The 17,531-nt window shown below is 57.6% G+C and overlaps 1 protein-coding gene across 1 annotated transcript in view; it reads right to left on the reverse strand.

Moving 5' to 3' along the window:
* Nucleotides 1–15,572, reverse strand: part of Celsr3 (cadherin EGF LAG seven-pass G-type receptor 3) — a 55,552-nt gene extending 39,980 nt beyond the window's left edge. Inside the window, 16 exon segments of the mRNA XM_070017716.1 lie at nt 862–963; nt 1,259–1,442; nt 2,537–2,657; nt 2,745–2,886; nt 3,130–3,301; nt 3,746–3,862; nt 4,307–4,492; nt 4,878–5,047; nt 5,145–5,270; nt 5,538–5,701; nt 6,323–6,480; nt 6,602–6,690; nt 8,030–8,145; nt 8,403–8,628; nt 9,102–9,752; nt 11,584–15,572. Coding sequence (XP_069873817.1) covers nt 862–963; nt 1,259–1,442; nt 2,537–2,657; nt 2,745–2,886; nt 3,130–3,301; nt 3,746–3,862; nt 4,307–4,492; nt 4,878–5,047; nt 5,145–5,270; nt 5,538–5,701; nt 6,323–6,480; nt 6,602–6,690; nt 8,030–8,145; nt 8,403–8,628; nt 9,102–9,752; nt 11,584–15,337 — 6,478 coding nt within the window. The 5' untranslated portion in view covers nt 15,338–15,572.
* Between the last annotated feature and the right edge of the window lie 1,959 nt (nt 15,573–17,531).

Genomic DNA, 17,531 nt, shown 5'->3' on the forward strand with positions numbered 1-17,531 from the left:
CACAAACACACCAACACAGACAAGGTCATCCAGGACTATGTGGGACCCACGTGGGGGTGGGATTTAGAATCCTTCATACATTTTAATTAGTTATCCCAATGGTGACTTTGCTCTCCCCTGTCTGTGGGGTTGGGATAGAAGGTGACCTGGGCTTGTTAACTAGCAAACAGAAGGGACCCTAACCTAGATACAGAACCCTGAATCCCCTCAAGACAGACCCACAGACGCATGCACAGGCACAGAATGACATATGCAGGAGCATGCGCACACAGATGATCTCTGTTCAGCCATGGCACAGATCCCAAGCAGCAGGGAGGGGCTGTTGGGGGCCTCAGTCAGAGGGGCGGGGCTGCGGCCTCAGCCAATTAGGGAAGAGCCTCAGGGAGTGGGGCAGGGTCTCCATAGGTTATAGGCAGTAGGGAAGAATCTGCAGGGAACCCAGGAGATCTGGCAACCAGTAGAGGCCTCCAGAGACTTCTGGTAATGGGGAATGGATTTTTTTTTTTTAGGGACCTCCGGCAGTAGGGAAGGGAGGGCTGCAAGGACCTTAAGCAGCATGAGGGATCTGCAAAAGCTCTGGCAGTGGGGGGGGGCAGCGCACCTGAGCAAACACGTACCCCTTACCTGTACCCCGCAATCCTGCCCAGAAGCCAAGAGAAACAGATGGAGGCTTAATGAGGGTGTAAGGGAGAGACCCAGAGTCCCCAGGGGGTAGGAAGGACCTCACACACATTCCTACCCAACTCCCACCTCTTGGCAGATACAAGGCCCCCCAGTTTAGGAAAAGAGGTGGCTCTAGCAGTGAGGGAACAGTCCCTGCCCCTTCCCTGAGCAATGTTTTGCTCATCATTACATACTCACCCAGGGCCCCCCGGGGACAAGGCACTGTTGCCAAGACACCGAATTTGGTCTGAGGCCACCACACACCAGATCTCAGGGACTTGGGGCAGGCATCGTAGAGCACTACGGAGAGAAAAAGCACTGAAGAAGACAGGCCAGATGTCTGGGCAGGTGGCTCAGAGGTAAGAGTGCTTGCCTTGCATGCATGAGGCCCTGGGTTCGATTCCGCAGCACCACATAAGCAGAAAAAGCCAGAAGTAGCTCTGTGGCTCAAGTGGTAAAGCGCTAGCCTTGAGCAAAAAAGAGCTCAGGGACAGCACTGGGGCCTTGAGTTCAAGCCCCATGACCAGTGGGGAGGAGGGGGAGGGAGAAGGTGGTGGATGGAACCTATAGGTAGAACTGGGTAGAGTCTGCTCACCTCGGCAGCCGCTGGCTGTCACTTCTGCAAAAGGACTGTCACAGCTGTTACACTGGCGGCCAAGGGCTCCTGGGCGACAGGGACACTGGCCACTGTGGGGTGCACACGAGCGCGAGGTGGAACCCACCGGGTAGCAGTCACATGGGAGGCAGGAGTCGCTGCCCCGAGGTCGGTAATGGAACTCCTGTTTGAGGATAGGTCAGGGGCCTGAAGTCAGAGGTCAGGGTTTAAGGTAGGGATCTTAGGCCAAGACTTTAGGGGAATACATAGAACCAAAGGGTGAAAGAATTAGGGGTTCACAGGCCCAAAGGAAGACTAGCCTCATAGGAAGACAAGAGAAGGCTTAGGGGCCAAGGAAAAGAGGCGGCAATTAAGTCACAAGACACAGGTAAAAGCCCCAAATCAAGAAGTAGAGGTTAGCTAGCTGTCTAAGGAAGGTATTTAAAAGTCAGGGGGAAAGCCAAGAGCTGGTGGCTCACACCTGTAACACTAGTTACTCAGGAGGCTGAGGATATGAGGATCGTGGTTCAAAGCCAGCCTGGGCAGGAAAGTCCCCCAAGACTCTCATCTCCAATGAACCACCAGAAAACTGGAAGTGGCACTATGTGGCTCAAAGTGGTAGCACAGGGGCTGGGAAGGTGGCTCAGTGGTAGAGCACTTGCCTTGCATGCCTGAGGTCCTGGGTTTGATTCCTCAGCACCACATAAGCAAAAAAAAAAAAAAAAGCCAGAAGTGGTGCTGTGGCTCAAGTGGTAGAGCGCTAGCCTTGAGCTGAAGAGCTGAAGGACAGCGCCCAGGCCCAGAGCTCAGGCCCCATGACCAGACCCCCCAAAAAAAGTGGTAGCACACTAGCCTTACTGAAAGAGTTCAGGGACAACGCCTAGGCCCTGAGTTCAAGCCCTACAGCCAACATAGATAGATAGATAGATAGATAGATAGATAGATAGATAGATAGATAGATAGATAGATAGATAGATAGATAGAATAAAAATAAATAAAAAGTCAAGGGGAGCCAAGTGTTTGTGCCTGTAATCCTAGCTACTCAGGAGGCTGATATCTGAGGATCACAATTCGAGGCTAGCTCTGACAGGGAAGCTAGCTCTGGCAGGAAAGTCTGTGAGCCTCTTATCTCAGCAAAATCCTGAAGTGGAGCTTTGGCTCAAAGGGTAGAGCATCAGCCTTGGGTAAACAAGGGACAGTAACCAAGGCCCTAAATTCAAGTCCTATTACGGTCCTCCCCCGACCCCCCCCAAAAAAAAGGTCAGTGGCCAGGCAAACCTTGCAGTGACACTGCCCATTCGTCTTGTTGCAGTTGGGGTCAAAACCCTTGTGGACATCACAGTTGCAGGGCCCACAGTTTGGGGTCCCCCACCATCCCCGAGGACACTGCTGGTCCATCCTGGGGATGAAATGAAGTATAAGGGCCTTCCCTTTAGCTCAGTGACCCTCCCTGACCCCTTCAGCCTCTCAGTCTCCAGCCTCTCACCTGTGTTCACAGTGGTGACCAAAATAGCCAGTTACACAGTCACAGGTATAGCCATGGGGAGCCCCTGGGAGGTGCCGGCAGGACCCCTGATTCTGACACGGGTTCAAGAGACACACATCCACACATCCCGGGCCATAGTAACCTACAGATAGGGTCAAGAAGCTTAGAACGGGGCTGGGAAGGTAGCTCAATGGTAAAATGCTTGCCTTGCATGCATGAGGCCCTGGGTTCAATTCCTCAGCACCACATAAACTGTAAAAGCCAGAAGTGTCACTGTGGCTCAAGTGGTAGAGCGCTAGCCTTGAGCTGAAGAGCTGAGGGACAGCAGCCAGGTCTCTGCGCCCTCCAGTCTCCACCCCCCCCACACCCCACCTCACGGCCCTACCTGGCCAGCAGGTGCAGGAAAAGGTCTGCCAGAGGTCAAGGCAGTCAGCATGAGGTGGACAGGGTCCCGATGCGCAGGCGTTGGTCACGACACAGCCCGGCTCCACATTCACTCGGTGGGTGGGAGGTAGCAGGGTTGGGGACCCCAAAGGTGTTGAGCCGAGCCACAGCCCCTGTGGATACAGTGGGTGGGAGGTAGCAGGGTTGGGGACCCCAAAGGTGTTGAGCCGAGCCACAGCCCCTGTGGATACAGCCAGCAAGGGGTTAAGCCCCAGGTCAAGGTACCCCAACATCAAGCGCTCCAGAGCCAGGCACTCTGTTTGATGATTCCCTGACATGCAGTCTCCCCTGTCCTTTAAAGACAGCCCTAACATAGCACCCACACATTGAAACGCTGCCCTAATGAGATTCCTAATGACTCTCACCTCCATTACCACACACAAAGGATTGAGCTATTCCTGATTGCTCTGGATCTTTATTCTCCCTCCCTCCTCCTCTCCCCCACACCCCACCAAGCCAACCTACTTTAATGCTGCTTTTCAAGTCCCTAGGAGCTGCTAATATCCCACTCATGACCCTTAATGGCCCCCATACCAAGTTCCCATGCTGATTCCCACCTGGACACAGCCGACCAGACCCTGAGGAACCTCCTCCTTACTGCTGGGGGGCAGGCCGCCCACATGGAGTTGCTTTACCTTCAGGCCCTGAAGCTCACTCCCCACAGCCATGGTGTCCTGGAGGAGGTAGATCATCAGTCCTAAGAGTGGGGTACCTAATGGAACCCTAGCATATCCTAGAGTCAGCATTGGCCTTCTTCTAGCCTAGTATGAACCAGTGCTCAGAGAGGGCTTTTCCTTCTTGGAGCCAACTTTGAACTATTACAATCTTGATCTGAAGTAGGGTGGGATTAGGGAAGGGATCAGGAGCTTTTAAGAGGTCAGGCAAAGTTCTGGCTATATAAAGACTCTTCAAGACTAGGCCAGGATTCTGACTAGCTTCCCTGACATGAAGACCTCCCCATGGGCTCACCTGGCTGTTAGAGTGGGCTTAGAGCAGGGATATGAGTAGAGAGACTGGAGGAAGAACATCAGAGGGAACAGAGAGGAAGTGGGCTAGGGGGTAAGGTCAAATGAGGTGAAGTCTGATTGGAAGACCGAGAATGGGGTCAGAGGTCAGACCTGGAAGAGGCTGAAGTCCAAGGAGACCAGGAAGACATGATGGCCCCTCCGGCCACCTGGCTCCTCCTGCAGTTCCAGTCTCAGATCATGCCATCGGCCATCACTGACAGTCATCTGATCCAGCAGGAGGTGGGCAGCCCGGCCTGAGCCTCTGGTTACTGTTATGGACAACAACCCCTGATCTACCTGTGGGTAGAGATGTAGAATCCTAGGGTTATAGCCCCACATTGGGCTGAGGCTAGGAGATCAGATCAGAGGGTTCAGCAATCAGGAAGATCAAAGAGCAGAACAAGAGAGTCAAAGATCTACCTGCAGCCAGGGTACTATGCCAGGTGGCATTGTGTTGTTGGTGTGGGTTGGGGGCAAAGGGCAGGACCAAGGGTCAGTTAGAACAAGAAAGAGTTACGCTTATCTCTTGCACCTGCAGAGGGGAAAAGAGTCAAGGGGCCCGAGGCAGGGGTTATCCATATTTCCAGGATATCTGAGAAATATGATATGTGACCAGGCCTAAACTTCTCATCAGAGACTGAGAATCAAAGGGATAGGAAAGGATTTAGAAGAACAGACACACCTGGCAGAGGAGCGTGCTGTGTGGCCCAACCTGCACTTGCATCAGGACCCCCTGTGTTGCCCGTGTCCGAAATGCCAGCCCCAGGTACCACGGCACAGACACAGCCATGTCATTTCCAAAGTCCCAACTCAGTGTGCCGTTGCCATGGAAATGGTAAGGATGGGCCATGGCTGAGGGGGATAAGAGAAGCAGGGTTATAGGCCCCTCCCTAGAAACAGACCTTCCCCTCTGAGCCCCCTCCGGCCCTGTGTTGTCTGTCCAACTCACTGAGCCGACAATCTTTGCCACCAAAGCCCACAGGGCAGTCACAGTTGAAGCCACCCCAGCGCTCTGAGCAGATGCCACTGTTCTTGCAGGGACCTGAGTCACAAAAGTGCAGCTTGGCCTGGCAGCCTGGGAGAGGAAGGTGTGTGGGAGATACGAGAACATGACAAAAGGGTACGTGATCTCAGGATACTGGGGTGTAGAAGGACTGAAAATGGACCAGATTTCAGCCTCATGTTGGGTTAGAGATGGAGCTGTAGAGAGGTAAGGCCCTAAAGGCACTTCGTTGGGGTCAGATACAGAGTCACCCTGTGCAGCCCTCCACCCACTGCTTATGGGGACAAGGCCATAAGGGAATTGGGGGGTGGGGGAGGCTAGTGGAGGCTTCAGGCCTACCTGCTACTGTGCCATTGTTTGCGACGAAGGACGCCATGTCTACTCGGCGGCCGTCGATGTGCAGGTCTCGCATGCAGCCAATGAAGTCCTTGTGGGACACGGGAAAGTTCTCCGGGAGGTTGGGGACACCCCCCAGAAGCAGAGGGCCCGTCAGGTCCAGGGACCTGGGGGTCAGTGGTCTGGGTCATTGGTAGGACTGGGACCAGAGGACAGAGTCACTTGTGGAGAGCCACTGGGAATTATGGGGGGAGAGGAGGAGGGGGTAAAAACTGAGGGCAGAGTGATTGAGGAAAGAGGGCAAGCTAGGGGAAAGAGTTTAGGGGTGCAAAGGAGAGATCATGATGAACAGATGGTCTGGGGAAAGATTGGGGAGTTGGGGGGTAAGGACTCTGATGAAGGAGAGGCACTTGGGTAGCTGACATAGGAGATGGAGAAGTGGGATTGGGAAGTGAGATCAGTAGGGCTGGGTGTGAAGTTACAAGGCTGGGGATGTGTGACATTAGACACTTGGGTGGAGGGGTAAGGGGGGGCGGAGGTGGAGACTTTGGTAGACCAGATGCCTGACGATTACCAAAAGACTTATTTGTGTGTAGAAGCATGAACTCAAGAGGTAAAAACAGGATCGGGGGCTAGAGTGAGTAGGCATTAGGATCTTTGACTGGAGAGGGAACCCTGGCAGTGTAGGGGAGAGGACAGGGAATTTGGCAGGCTGGGGTATGTGAAGCATTGGGATGGGCTGTGGTTAGCAGTGGGCATAGGGATGGGGGGTGGGGTAGGGGCCTCACTTCTTGGAGCTTGTTTGTACACCAGCAGCCGCACATGAATAGTTGCCAATCTCGGCACCAAACTGCAGAGCCACAGCCACATTGCAGTCATCCACGCTCAACACAGCCACCTTGTCCTTGGAAGGGCCCTGAGCACCCCCTAGGGCATCTGTCCGGGGCTAAAGACCCAGGCACAGCAGTCAACAATGCCCCTAGGGTAACCCCTGAGGGACAGAACTCAGAATCCTAACTCCCACCCCCACCCTACCCCACAAACACTATGCTAAGGGCGGTGCCCACCTTGTTGTAGTATCTCAGATGTACTGTGTGCCACTGCCCATCACTCAGGCCCCCTGGAACTGTGGGGCTGACCACTGTGTTCGATTCACCTGTGAGGAAATAAATATGCATGAGGGAAATAAATATGCATAAGGGAAGTAAATATGCATGGAGAGGATAGTCTGGAGCTGTTGGGATTATCCCACCCCCACCCTAGTCATCTATGCACAGTTATTCCCAGGGTCATCCTGAATGTATCTGATTAGGATACCTGAGCTGAAGAGCTCAAGGACTGTGCCCAGGCCCAGAGTTCAAGCCCCATGACTGACCAAAAAAAAAACAAAAAAACAAAAAACAATAAAAACACAGTGTATGGCTGATTAGGATACCTTCTAGTGAACACACCATCAGGATTGGGGTTCCCTTAAATAGATAAGAGCAACCCACACGTCCTGGAGAAATAGACCTTCCCAGAGAGAATGTCCAAAGGACTGGAGGCATGAAAATGCTAAGAAAAAGCTCCAGACCACAAAAGGTGAACAAATATAATAGCAGTGCTCACTGGATACTATGTGAAAAATGAACTATACAACTTGTATGTGGGGACAGGAGGGGAAAAACTTCAAGAGCACGAAGGAAGGGATGACACTGTCCACGAAGAAATGTACTTTTTCCAGGATCTAGTGGCTCATGCCCATAATCCTAGCTATTCAGGAGGCTGAGATATGAGGATTGTGGTTCAAAGCCAGCCCAGGCAGGAAAGTCTATGAGACTCTTATCTCCATGTAATCACCAGAAAGTGGTGCTCTTCTCAAAGTGGTACAGCTCTAGCTTTGAGCAAAAAAGCTTAGGGACAGTACCCAGACCCTAAATTTAAGCCCCGTGACCAATGGGGGTAAAAGAGAGAGAGAGAAAGAAAGAAATGCATTCTTTACCTGACTTACAACTGTAACCTCTTTGTACATCACCTTTATAATAACAATAAAAATAAATAAAATTTAAAAAGGAAGGCTGGGAATGTGGCTTAGTGGTAGAGTGCTTGCCTAGCATGCATGAGGCCCTGGGTTTGATTCCTCAGTACCACACCAATAGGAAAAGCTGGAAGTGGTGCTGTGGCTCATGTGGTCGATCACTAGCCTTGGGCAAAAAGAAGCTCAGGGACAGATTCTGAGTTCAAGCCCAAGGACTGGCCAAAAAAAAAAAAAAAGGCTCAAGACCCTGAGGTCAAACCTTAGTAACAGCACATGTGCACGCGCGTACACAGACACAGACACAGACACACACACACACACACACACACACACACACACAGAATGGCCACAGAGCTATGAGTTTATATGTACAGTGAGGGACACCTGAGGGAATTCATGGATTTTTTTTTTTCCTGTCAGCTGTTCTGGCAACACCTGTACCCAGGTCAGTGTCATGCGCATGCGTGGAAGCACTCACCCGTGGAATACGTGAGCCGTACTTGGCCAGCCACAAGTTCTAAGGCCAGAAAGTCGTGCTTCTCGTTCAGACGCCCGTTGTAGAACAGCAGCCCGCTGGGCTGCACGGTGGCAAACCTAGGAGGAGCAGGAGTTCGAGGCCGAACGGAACCCGCACACCCTCCATCCAGGCCTCGGCCTAAGCGGAGCCGAGGCGGGGAAGGTGCCGGCCCCTGGATACCCGGATGTTCTGAGGGCCGCATGGGTGTCAGGGGAGGGTGTGGCGTCCCCCCCCCCGTGGGGACATCAGTGAGGGGGGGGCAGTGAGAAACCAAGAGACAACGACGGTAGCGACAGCGTAGCAACGCTCGGAGACACACGGGACGGGCACCTACGAGAGGGACAGCGTGAGGTGGAAGCGCTGTCGCAGGCCGCGGAACATGACGAAGGAGCTGGCCGGGAAGGAGCGAGCTGCCACCTCACAGCGCGGGCCCTCGAAGGCGCCGCCCGCGGGGCACTGGCAGCGGAAGCCGCCGTTGGGCGCGTTGGTGCAGGTGCCCCCGTTGCGGCAGACGCCCGCCACGCAGCGGCCGGCCTCCGTGTCCAGCTCGCAGTCTTCCCCTGCCGGGAGCCAGAGCCAGTCAGCGCTGCGGCTACCAGGCCCCGCCCACGCCCCAGACGGCCCGCCCCTCCAAAGGTGGGGGGAGAAAGGGGTGGGGCGAGGAGGCCGGGCCGGGTTACGAGCCTTTTGAATGGTTAAGCTGCCTGTGGACACGCCCTCAACCAGCCTGAGGCCGCCCTATCCACCAATCCCAGATTAGACTACGCCCCCCCACCCGGATGGGCACGCCCACCGTTTGACCCTATCCAGGTCCCACCCAACTGGACACGCCCATACTCCAATCCCATATTTGGCCACGCCCTTGACCACGCCTCCTCAGGGCTCATCAAGGCTCCAGTAGCTTCAAAGCGAACCTAAACCACTGGGCGGGAAGCGGGGAGGGCCTGCCTCCCCCAGAGGAGAGGCTCCGTCCCCGTTCTGCCCCCCTCCCCACCCCAAGCTTTGCCAGAAATCCCCCCCGCAAGATTTTTACCTGTGAAGCGCGGGCGGCAGACGCACGTGTAGCCCCCTTCGCGCCGCGCACAGGCGCCCCCGTTGCGACACGGGTTGGAGTAGCAGAGGTCCAGCTCCGTCTCGCAGAAGTCGCCGGTGAAGCCGGGCGGGCAGCGGCAGCGCAGGCCGGCGATGGGCTGGATGGGTCGGAAGAGCGTGGAGGCCGAGGCCAGGAAAGGCGCCGAGGAGTCAAACCGGAGCACGGACACGCACTTCATGTAGTTCTCGCAGGGCTCCCGCAGGCACACGTTGTCGTCGAAGGGTAACACGTCGAGCAGCGAGCGCGCGGCCAGGGCGGCCCGGCGCACGTACAGCTGCTCCTGCAGCTCCTCGGAGCTGAACCACGGCCCTGCCGCGCCCGCCCCGGCCCCACGAGGTGCCAGCGCCGAGAAGCTCACGTTGAGCACGGTGCCTCCCACGTCCGTGTCGTTCTGAATGTTGAAAATGAAGACGTCCTCGGTGGGCGTGGCCAGCACCGCGGCCACGCCCTCAAGGAAGTGGCCCAGCAGCGGTGACAGAAAGCGCTCCTGCCACATGTTCTCCAGGCGCACCGTCAGGCTGTTAGCCAGCAGCTCCTCGGTGATGATAACCACACGCAGCACGCACTGCGCTGTCACGCTGTGCAAGCCATCTGCGGGGGAAGGGGCAGTGGTAAGTGGTCATTGGGGGGGGGTCGGTAGCTGTTTTTTGTTTTTTTCTGAGTCAACAGGCTGACCTCCCCACCCAGCACCAAGGCTGGATGCACCTACCCACATTGCCAACACAAGCAAGGGGGCTGATCAGACAGGTTCACCCAAGCTCTGGTCTGGATCCCAACTCTGGGAGTCTCCACCCACAGGGCAGCTAACCATTCTGATAACCCACAGTTCTTGTGATTATGATCAGCAGGTTACCTTCAATCGGGACACAAGACAAGCCAGGGCCATTCATTCCTGGCTGCCTCCCTCTTCCCTTCCCTCAGCATAGCAGAATCAGCAAACTGTCTTCTCCAAGCAACAAGGAGGATTCTACATCAGGAATTACCCATGCCCCTGACTCTAGTCAGCAAACTGCTCTTCCGTGACACTAGAAGGGGTCTGGGGCCAGTGAATAAATACTCAATACCCAGAACCCCTGGGGCAGCAAGCTCAAGGAAGACTTTGTACTTTTATTCTCATTCTCTCTTTCTCTCTCTCTCTCTCTCTCTCTCTCTCTCTCTCTCTCACACACACACACACACACACACACACACACACACACACACACACTTTTTTGAGTAGCAAGCTGCTTGCAATTCTAAACCTGAGTCCTGTAGTTTTAGTATGGTGAGGTGATTACCTTGTCCCCAAACCAATTACATATTGGGTACTTAACCAAAAATGGTTGTTAAAAGTAAATAATCACGGGGGGGGGGGGGGGGGGGAGCTGGGTAGGTGGCTCAGTGATAGAGTGCTTGCCTCACATGCATGAGGCCCTGGGTTTGATTCCTCAGCATCACATAAACAGAAAAAGCTGGAAGTGGTGATGTGGCTCAAGTGATGGAGCACTAGGCTTAAGCTGAAGAGCTGAGGGACAGTGCCCAGGCCCAGAGTTCAAGCCCCACAACCGACAAAAAACAAAATAAAAGTAAATAATCATGAGTGCCAGTGGCTCATGCCTATAATCCTAGCTACTCAAGAGGCTGAGATCTGAGGATCACAGTTCAGAGCTAGCCCAGGAAGGAAAGTCCATGAGATTCTTATCTCCAATGAACCACCAAAAAGCCAGAAATGGAGCTATGGCTCAAGTGGTAGAGCACTAGCCTTGAGCAAAAATGCTCAGACGCAGCACCCAGGCCCTGAGTTCAAAGCCCAGGATGGGGGGTATGGGGGGGAGCTGGGCATCAGCACACATCTATAATCCTAGCTACTCAGAATGCTGATATTTGAGGATTGTAGTTTGAAGCCACCTGAAGCGGGAGACTCTAGTCTCTAAACAGCAAAAAGCCAGAATTAGAAATGTGGCTCAAACAGTATAACTATCCTTAAGTGAAAAAGTTAAGGAATAGCACCCAGGCCCTGAGTTTAAGCCTCAGTGCTAGCCAAGTCACACAAAAAGGGACTCTTGAAAGTAATTATGCTTTTGGTGTTTGTTTTTTGTTTGTTTGGTTTTTTGCCACACCTGGGGCTTGAACTCAGGGCCTAGGCTCTGTCCCTGAGCCTCTCTGTACTCAAGGCTAGCATACTACTACTTGAGCCACAGCGCCACTTCTGGCTTTTTCTGACTAGTTTATTGGTGATTAGAGTCTCATGGACTTTCCTGCCCAGGGTGGCTTCAAACTGTGATCCTCAGATCTCAGCCTCCTGAGTAGCTAGGATGACAGGCGTGAGCCACTGAAGCCCATCTTAATTCTCTGTTTTGAGGTACTCTATGGAGTCCCTTTTTGGCTTGAGGCCCTGGTAGCTTTGGGACATGCAGTGCCTTGCTTACCCTTTGCCTCTTACCTGTGACCGTCACCAACATGGAGGCCACCAGTGGGCGGTTGTTGTCTAGCTTTCGGCTGAGTCGAAGCTCCCCGCTGGTCTGGTTGACAACCAGCAACTGCAATTCATTGCCACGCTCGAAGGAATAGAAGAGATGATCAGAGACATCCGGGTCATAGGCTGGGATGCGGCCGATGATGCCTGAGGGGAAGGTGTCTGAGCGATTGGACACATAGTTGTTGAAGAGGATCTGGAAGTTGTTGAGCACGGGACTGTTGTCATTCTGGTCAACGAGGTGGACGTGCACGGTGGCTCTGCTGACTAAGGGAGAAGAGGTGGCTTGGACCACAATCACATATTCCTGGCGGGCTTCATAATCTAGATCAATGAGTGCTGTCAGCTCTCCAGAGAAGATGTCCATTTGGAACAGCTCGGGGATGTTCCCTTCCACGATCTGGTACATTATATGGGCATTGGGGCCTTCATCCGGGTCTACCGCGGTGATCTGAGCCACCACTGAGCCCACAATGCTGTTCTCCTTGACTCGCACTACAAACTCTTCGGCTGGGAAGATGGGTGCGTTGTCGTTCACGTCTTGGACAGTCACCTGGATACTCACCGGTGTCCGTAGCGGGGGCACACCACGGTCCACCGCGTAGGCAGTGAGCTCGTACACAGGCACTGCCTCTCGGTCCAGCCGCCTGACCGTCCGGACAATTCCGGAGGTGGGCTCGATGGTAAAATCCCCATCGCCATCTTCCCCATTCTGGAAAGTATACTGAACCCGGCCGTTGGCGTGGGCATCCCGGTCGGTGGCTGAGATCTGGAGGACACTGGTGAAAGGTGGCGCATCCTCGGAGACCAGCCCGGTGTAGTGGGAGGCCACGAACTGTGGCGCGTTGTCATTGACATCATTGACCATCACCTCCACGTAAGTAGTGTCTGCTTTCTGTGGGATACCGTTGTCTCGGGCAGTAATGGCCAGGGTATAGGTCACTTGGTCCTCGTAGTCCAGGGGGGCCTGTAAGGTAATGGCCCCGGAGTCTGCATCTATCCGGAACTGAGGCAGGTTGTCTTCTAGAAGGTAGGTGATCCGGGCATTCTCCCCAACGTCGTCGTCGGAGGCGCTGATGACCACCACGGTGCTCCCCACCGGCCGGTCCTCGTTCATGCTCACCGAATAGTGAGCGCTCTGGAAGACGGGCCGGTGCGTGTTGGCGTCGGTGATGTTGAGGTGGACGTAGCAGTGGTCGTGGAGGGCCCGGTCGGAGGCGGTGAGCACCAGCTTGAAGTAGCGTTCCTGCTTGTAATCCAACGGCAGGGCCAGCGTGACGAGGCCCACCCCGCCCTGGGTGCTGATGGCGAAGCGGTTCCGGGTGTTGCCACCCGTGATCTGGTAGCTGATGGCGCTGTTGGCATCGCGGTCCACCGCCGTCACGCTGACCACGCTGGTGCCCACGGCCGCGTCCTCGTTCAGCCGCAGGTGATGCTCTTTCGTGGTGAACTCGGGCCGATTGTCGTTCACGTCCAGCACCGTCACGGTGACGCTGGCCGAGGCGGACAGGGGCGGGGCGCCATGATCCCGGGCCTCCACGCCGAAGAAGTAATGCTCCACCGACTCGCGGTCCAGGGGCCCGCTCACGGACACCCAGCCGGTGGCGCTGTTGATCACGAAGGGCGTGTCGGCCGCCACCCCGGTCAGGGAGTACTCCAATCGGGCGTTCTCCCCGTGGTCCGCATCCACCGCCTGGATGTGGATGACCGAGTGGCCCAGGGGCGCGTTCTCCAGCACCGACACCTGGAAGGGCGTGCTCACGAAGATGGGAGCGTGATCGTTCACGTCCACCACCTGGATGCTGGCCAGGCCCGTGTTGTTGGACAGGGGGGGCCGGCCCGCGTCCTGCGCCCGGATGCGCAGGGCGTACTCCCTCTCCGCCTCGAAGTCGAGCGGCGCCACCACCTGGATCTCGCCGGTGAGGCCGTCGATGGCGAAGCGGCCGCGGCTGTTGCCGCTGATGATGTTGTAGTGGACCAGGCCGTTGGCGTCCTTGTCGCGGTCGGCGGCGGACACCCGCAGCACCGGCGTGTGCGGGCGCACGTCCTCGCGCACCTGCGCCACGTAGCGCTTCTCGCTGAACTGGGGCGCGTTGTCGTTCTCGTCCAGCACCGTGATGTGGACCCGCACGGTGGCCGAGCGGGGTCCCGGCTCCTGCCCCTGATCGCTGGCTTCCACCACCAGCTCGTAGCTCTCCGCGTGCTCCCGGTCCACGCGGCCGCTGGTGCTGATGAGGCCGGAACGCGGGTCGATCTCGAAGGCCGTGGCGCCCCGCGCGGCCGGCGGCCCCACGAAGCGGTAGCGCAGGTTGGCGTTGGGGGGCGCGTCGCCGTCGGTGGCCCGCAGCTGCAGGATGGGGTAGCCTTCCTCCACGTTCTCGCGCAGCGTCTCCCGGTACTGGGCCTGTTCGAACACGGGCGCGTGGTCGTTGCGATCGGCCACGGTCACGGCGACCATCGTGGTGGCCGACAGGCGGGGGGAGCCGTGGTCCTGCGCCGTCACCCGCAGGTAATGGCGCTCCATGCTCTCGCGATCCAGCTCGGCCGCGGTCCGGATGAGGCCGCTGTGCGGGTCGATGCTGAACAGCTCCAGCGAGCGGCTGTTCATGAGCGCCGCCAGCGAGTACACCAGCCGCCCGGCCTCGCCGGGATCCGGGTCCTGGGCCGCCACGCGCAGCACCGACGTGCCCGCCGCCTCGTTCTCGGGGACCGAGGTCTGATAGTTGTACTGCGGGAACTGGGGGTGACGGTTGGCGGCGCGACGGGGGCGCGGCCGCTCCTCGGAGGCCATCCGCCGCCGTCGGGTTTCGGGCACCGCGGGGCCGCCAGGGCCGCGCCTCGGCTGCGGGAGGAGGCGGCGGAGATGATGGTGATGGTGGTGGTGGTGGCGGCGGCGGCGGCGCCGGCGGCGGCGGAGGCGGAAGAGACCGCGGAAGCGCATGCGCTCCGAAACCCGCCGGGGAGCTGTCCGCGACTCGTGGGGTGCTGAAGCGGGCGGAGGAGCTCTCCTCACCGCCCGAGGTGCTGAATCCCACCCGGGACCGGAGGCCACACCGCCGCCGCCGGGGAGACAATCCCGTCGAAGGGCCGTTCTTCCGCCCTGCCCTTGGGGTCCTGGGGCCCACGGTTCCCTGCAGCAGCGGGAGGGCTCCACTGTTTGGCCGATTCCTCGCCTCGAGGGTGGCCGAGAGGACCCTGACTCGGGGTCATCGGATGGAGCCGGAAGGTCTGATGGGAGGGGAGACATGTCCCCCAGTCCCGTCCCCCCTGGGGGCACAGCCTCTGGCGACACACTGCCTCTCCGCCTAGGCCCGGGCCACCCGCAGGAAGACACCTCCGGGTGCCAGCATGCCGGTGCCCCCGGCCCCCGTCCTGCCCCTGGCTCTCGGCTGTGCGCTGCCGGGACCTCGGGCTGGGCGGGCTGCAGCTCGGGGGCACCTCCACCGTTCCGGATGTTTCGCCGCCCGGCTCGGAGCCCCATGAAGACAGACTCCGGCACTTCTAGGCCAGGCTCTCCATCCTCCCGGGCCTCAGGCGGTTCGGGACAAAGAGCTAAGGCTTCGCCACCGATCTGCTGCGCCCCTGGCCCCGTCGCAACAGCGGGGTCCCAGCCGCCCCCCAGCTCCTCCAGGCTGAGGGGGAACAAAGAGACGAGGAGAAGGAGCAGGAGTATCGGGGTCGACGATCCCCCGAGACCCTGCCACCGTGGCCGCCTCGCCATCACCCCCCGCCTCCCGGTCCAGCCTCCACCGCCCCCCGCCAGGGATTGGGCCTTGGGCCCGCCCAGCCGCTCGGGCCCCTTCCCGGGCCCCTGCCGCCGGCCCGGCCCCCCACCCCTCGGCTTGTCGCTCCGCGCCGCCACCGCCCTCTGGGCACCATCTACTCCGTCGCCAGAGCCCCTTTGGCATACGGCCCCGGCTTTTGCTGCCCCCACCGCAGCATCCCCGACGCGGCGGCCGCCTCCCGACGCTCCAACATGGCTCCCGGCCGCCCCGATGGTTTGCTCCACCTCCGCCCGGATGCCCGAAACCCGGTGGTACGACCCATCGCGCATGGCAACTCCGGCGACGGAAGCCGTGGCCGCCATTTTGGTCGAGGGCGCGAGCGCTGCCCACGGTGCTGAATGGGCCGCGGCGTTCCTCCGCCGTCGGGTCCGCCCTCCCGCCCCTCGGCCGCCGCCCTCCCCCCCCCTACTCCCCGCCTCTCTCTTTAGGGCGCTGTTCCAGCTTGAACCTTCCTTCTGCCCTCCTCTCCTGAATACGAGTTCCAAACTCTGTTACCCGAATTTGGTCTGAAATTCGGGTGCCTAAGAGGTGCTGTCAGTATCCTCACCAATCGGGGGGCGGGGGGAAACAGAAGGGAGGTGAAGGCCAGATTTGGGGGTGGGGGGGATGCCAGGGCGTCAGCCGCCCTAACAATAGCTTGAACTACTTGATCTCAAATTCAACTTGGGAAACAGGTCGCAAATCTGCTCCCCCCACTTTTTTCTTTATTGGGGTGGGGGGAGAGCGTCTCCCCGAAGCAGGGGCTGGAGATGAATATTCTCTTCCATTTCCTCTCTGTCTGTCTGTCTGTCTGTCTGTCTGTCTGTCTGTCTGTCTGTCTGTCTCTCTCTCTCTCTCTTTCTCTCTCTCTCTCTCTGCGGGCCGAGGACCTGAGTGCTCTGGGATGCCACGTGGAGCCCAGAGCTGCCCCCCATCCCCTCCCGCCACCCCCACCCCAGAGGTGCGCCCACCTGCCTCAGATCCCCGCCCCTTGACCAACATCATCGCTTAACCCCTTGAAGGGAGCGAGGGCTCGGTTCAGCCTCCGCCCGGGATCGACTCCCGGCCGGGGCGCTGGTCTCCGGCCGACCAATGGCCAGGCTTGAAGCCGCGGGAGGGCGGGAGGAGGGCGGAGCCGCCCAATCAGCGAGTCACTGTTTCTATTGGCACAATGGGAAGCCCCGCCCCGCGCGGCCGATTCATTGTAAAGGACGAGGTTGGCTTCTAACCAACCTGGAGAATCCGGAAGCCTCTGTCTCAAACCAGCCTCCGAGGGCGACTGTAATAAAGGGCTACAGTAGCAAGTGCAGAGGGGTACACGAACATCCTGGCACAGAGAGGAGAGGAGGATCAGGACCAATAACCCAGAACATTCCACTGGGTGCAACCTCCCCACCCCCCCCACCCCCCGCCCCATCCCACCCTGGATCCTGCTTCAGATTGAGCGAGAACTCCAGACCCGGATCTCCAGCCCGCCCCCCCTAAGGGCACCTATGACATCACCAGCAACCAATCAGGACATTCTCTCAGTCTTGGACTTCCGGGAGGCGGGGCTCCAGCGGGTTCCACCTTCTGGGCCCCCCACGTGGCTACCGGGAACTGGTCTGCCGTGTTCTCCTGGATCTGAAGAACCTGCTTAGGGTTGGCGTTCTGGGTCGGAGGCACCGTATGATGGGCTCTTATACGTGGTAGTTAGAGGTGGGACACCTCCAAGAGGCACTGAAAAAGGAATTACATTGAATGATAGCCACTGGGTGCCCCCCCCCCCCCCCCGCCGGTACTATGGCTGGAACTCAGGGCCTGGGCCCTGTCCCTGACCTTTTTAACTCGTCTGGTACTCTACCCCTTGAACCACAGTTCCACTTCTGGCATTTTGGTGGTTAATTGGACATAAGAGTCTCACAGAATTTCCTGTCCAGCCTGGCTTCAAACTCAGATCCTCAGATCTCAGCCTCCCTGAGTAGTTAAGATTGCAGGTGTGAGGCACCTGAACCTGGCTCTCAGGAATGGTTTTGACAGTGCCTGCCATGCCTGCCACAGCCTACTGAGTAGAGTATAAACTTAGAGGAAAGAAAGAAGGAAGGTTGGGCACCAGTGAGGAGGAAAGTGCAGAGGAAGCACCTAGCCCTTGTTAAAGATCTGGGAAATCCT

Source organism: Dipodomys merriami, unplaced genomic scaffold (assembly GCF_024711535.1).
Source record: "Dipodomys merriami isolate MVZ:Mamm:240054 unplaced genomic scaffold, mDipMer1.0.p SCAF_125, whole genome shotgun sequence".
NCBI lineage: Eukaryota > Metazoa > Chordata > Mammalia > Rodentia > Heteromyidae > Dipodomys > Dipodomys merriami.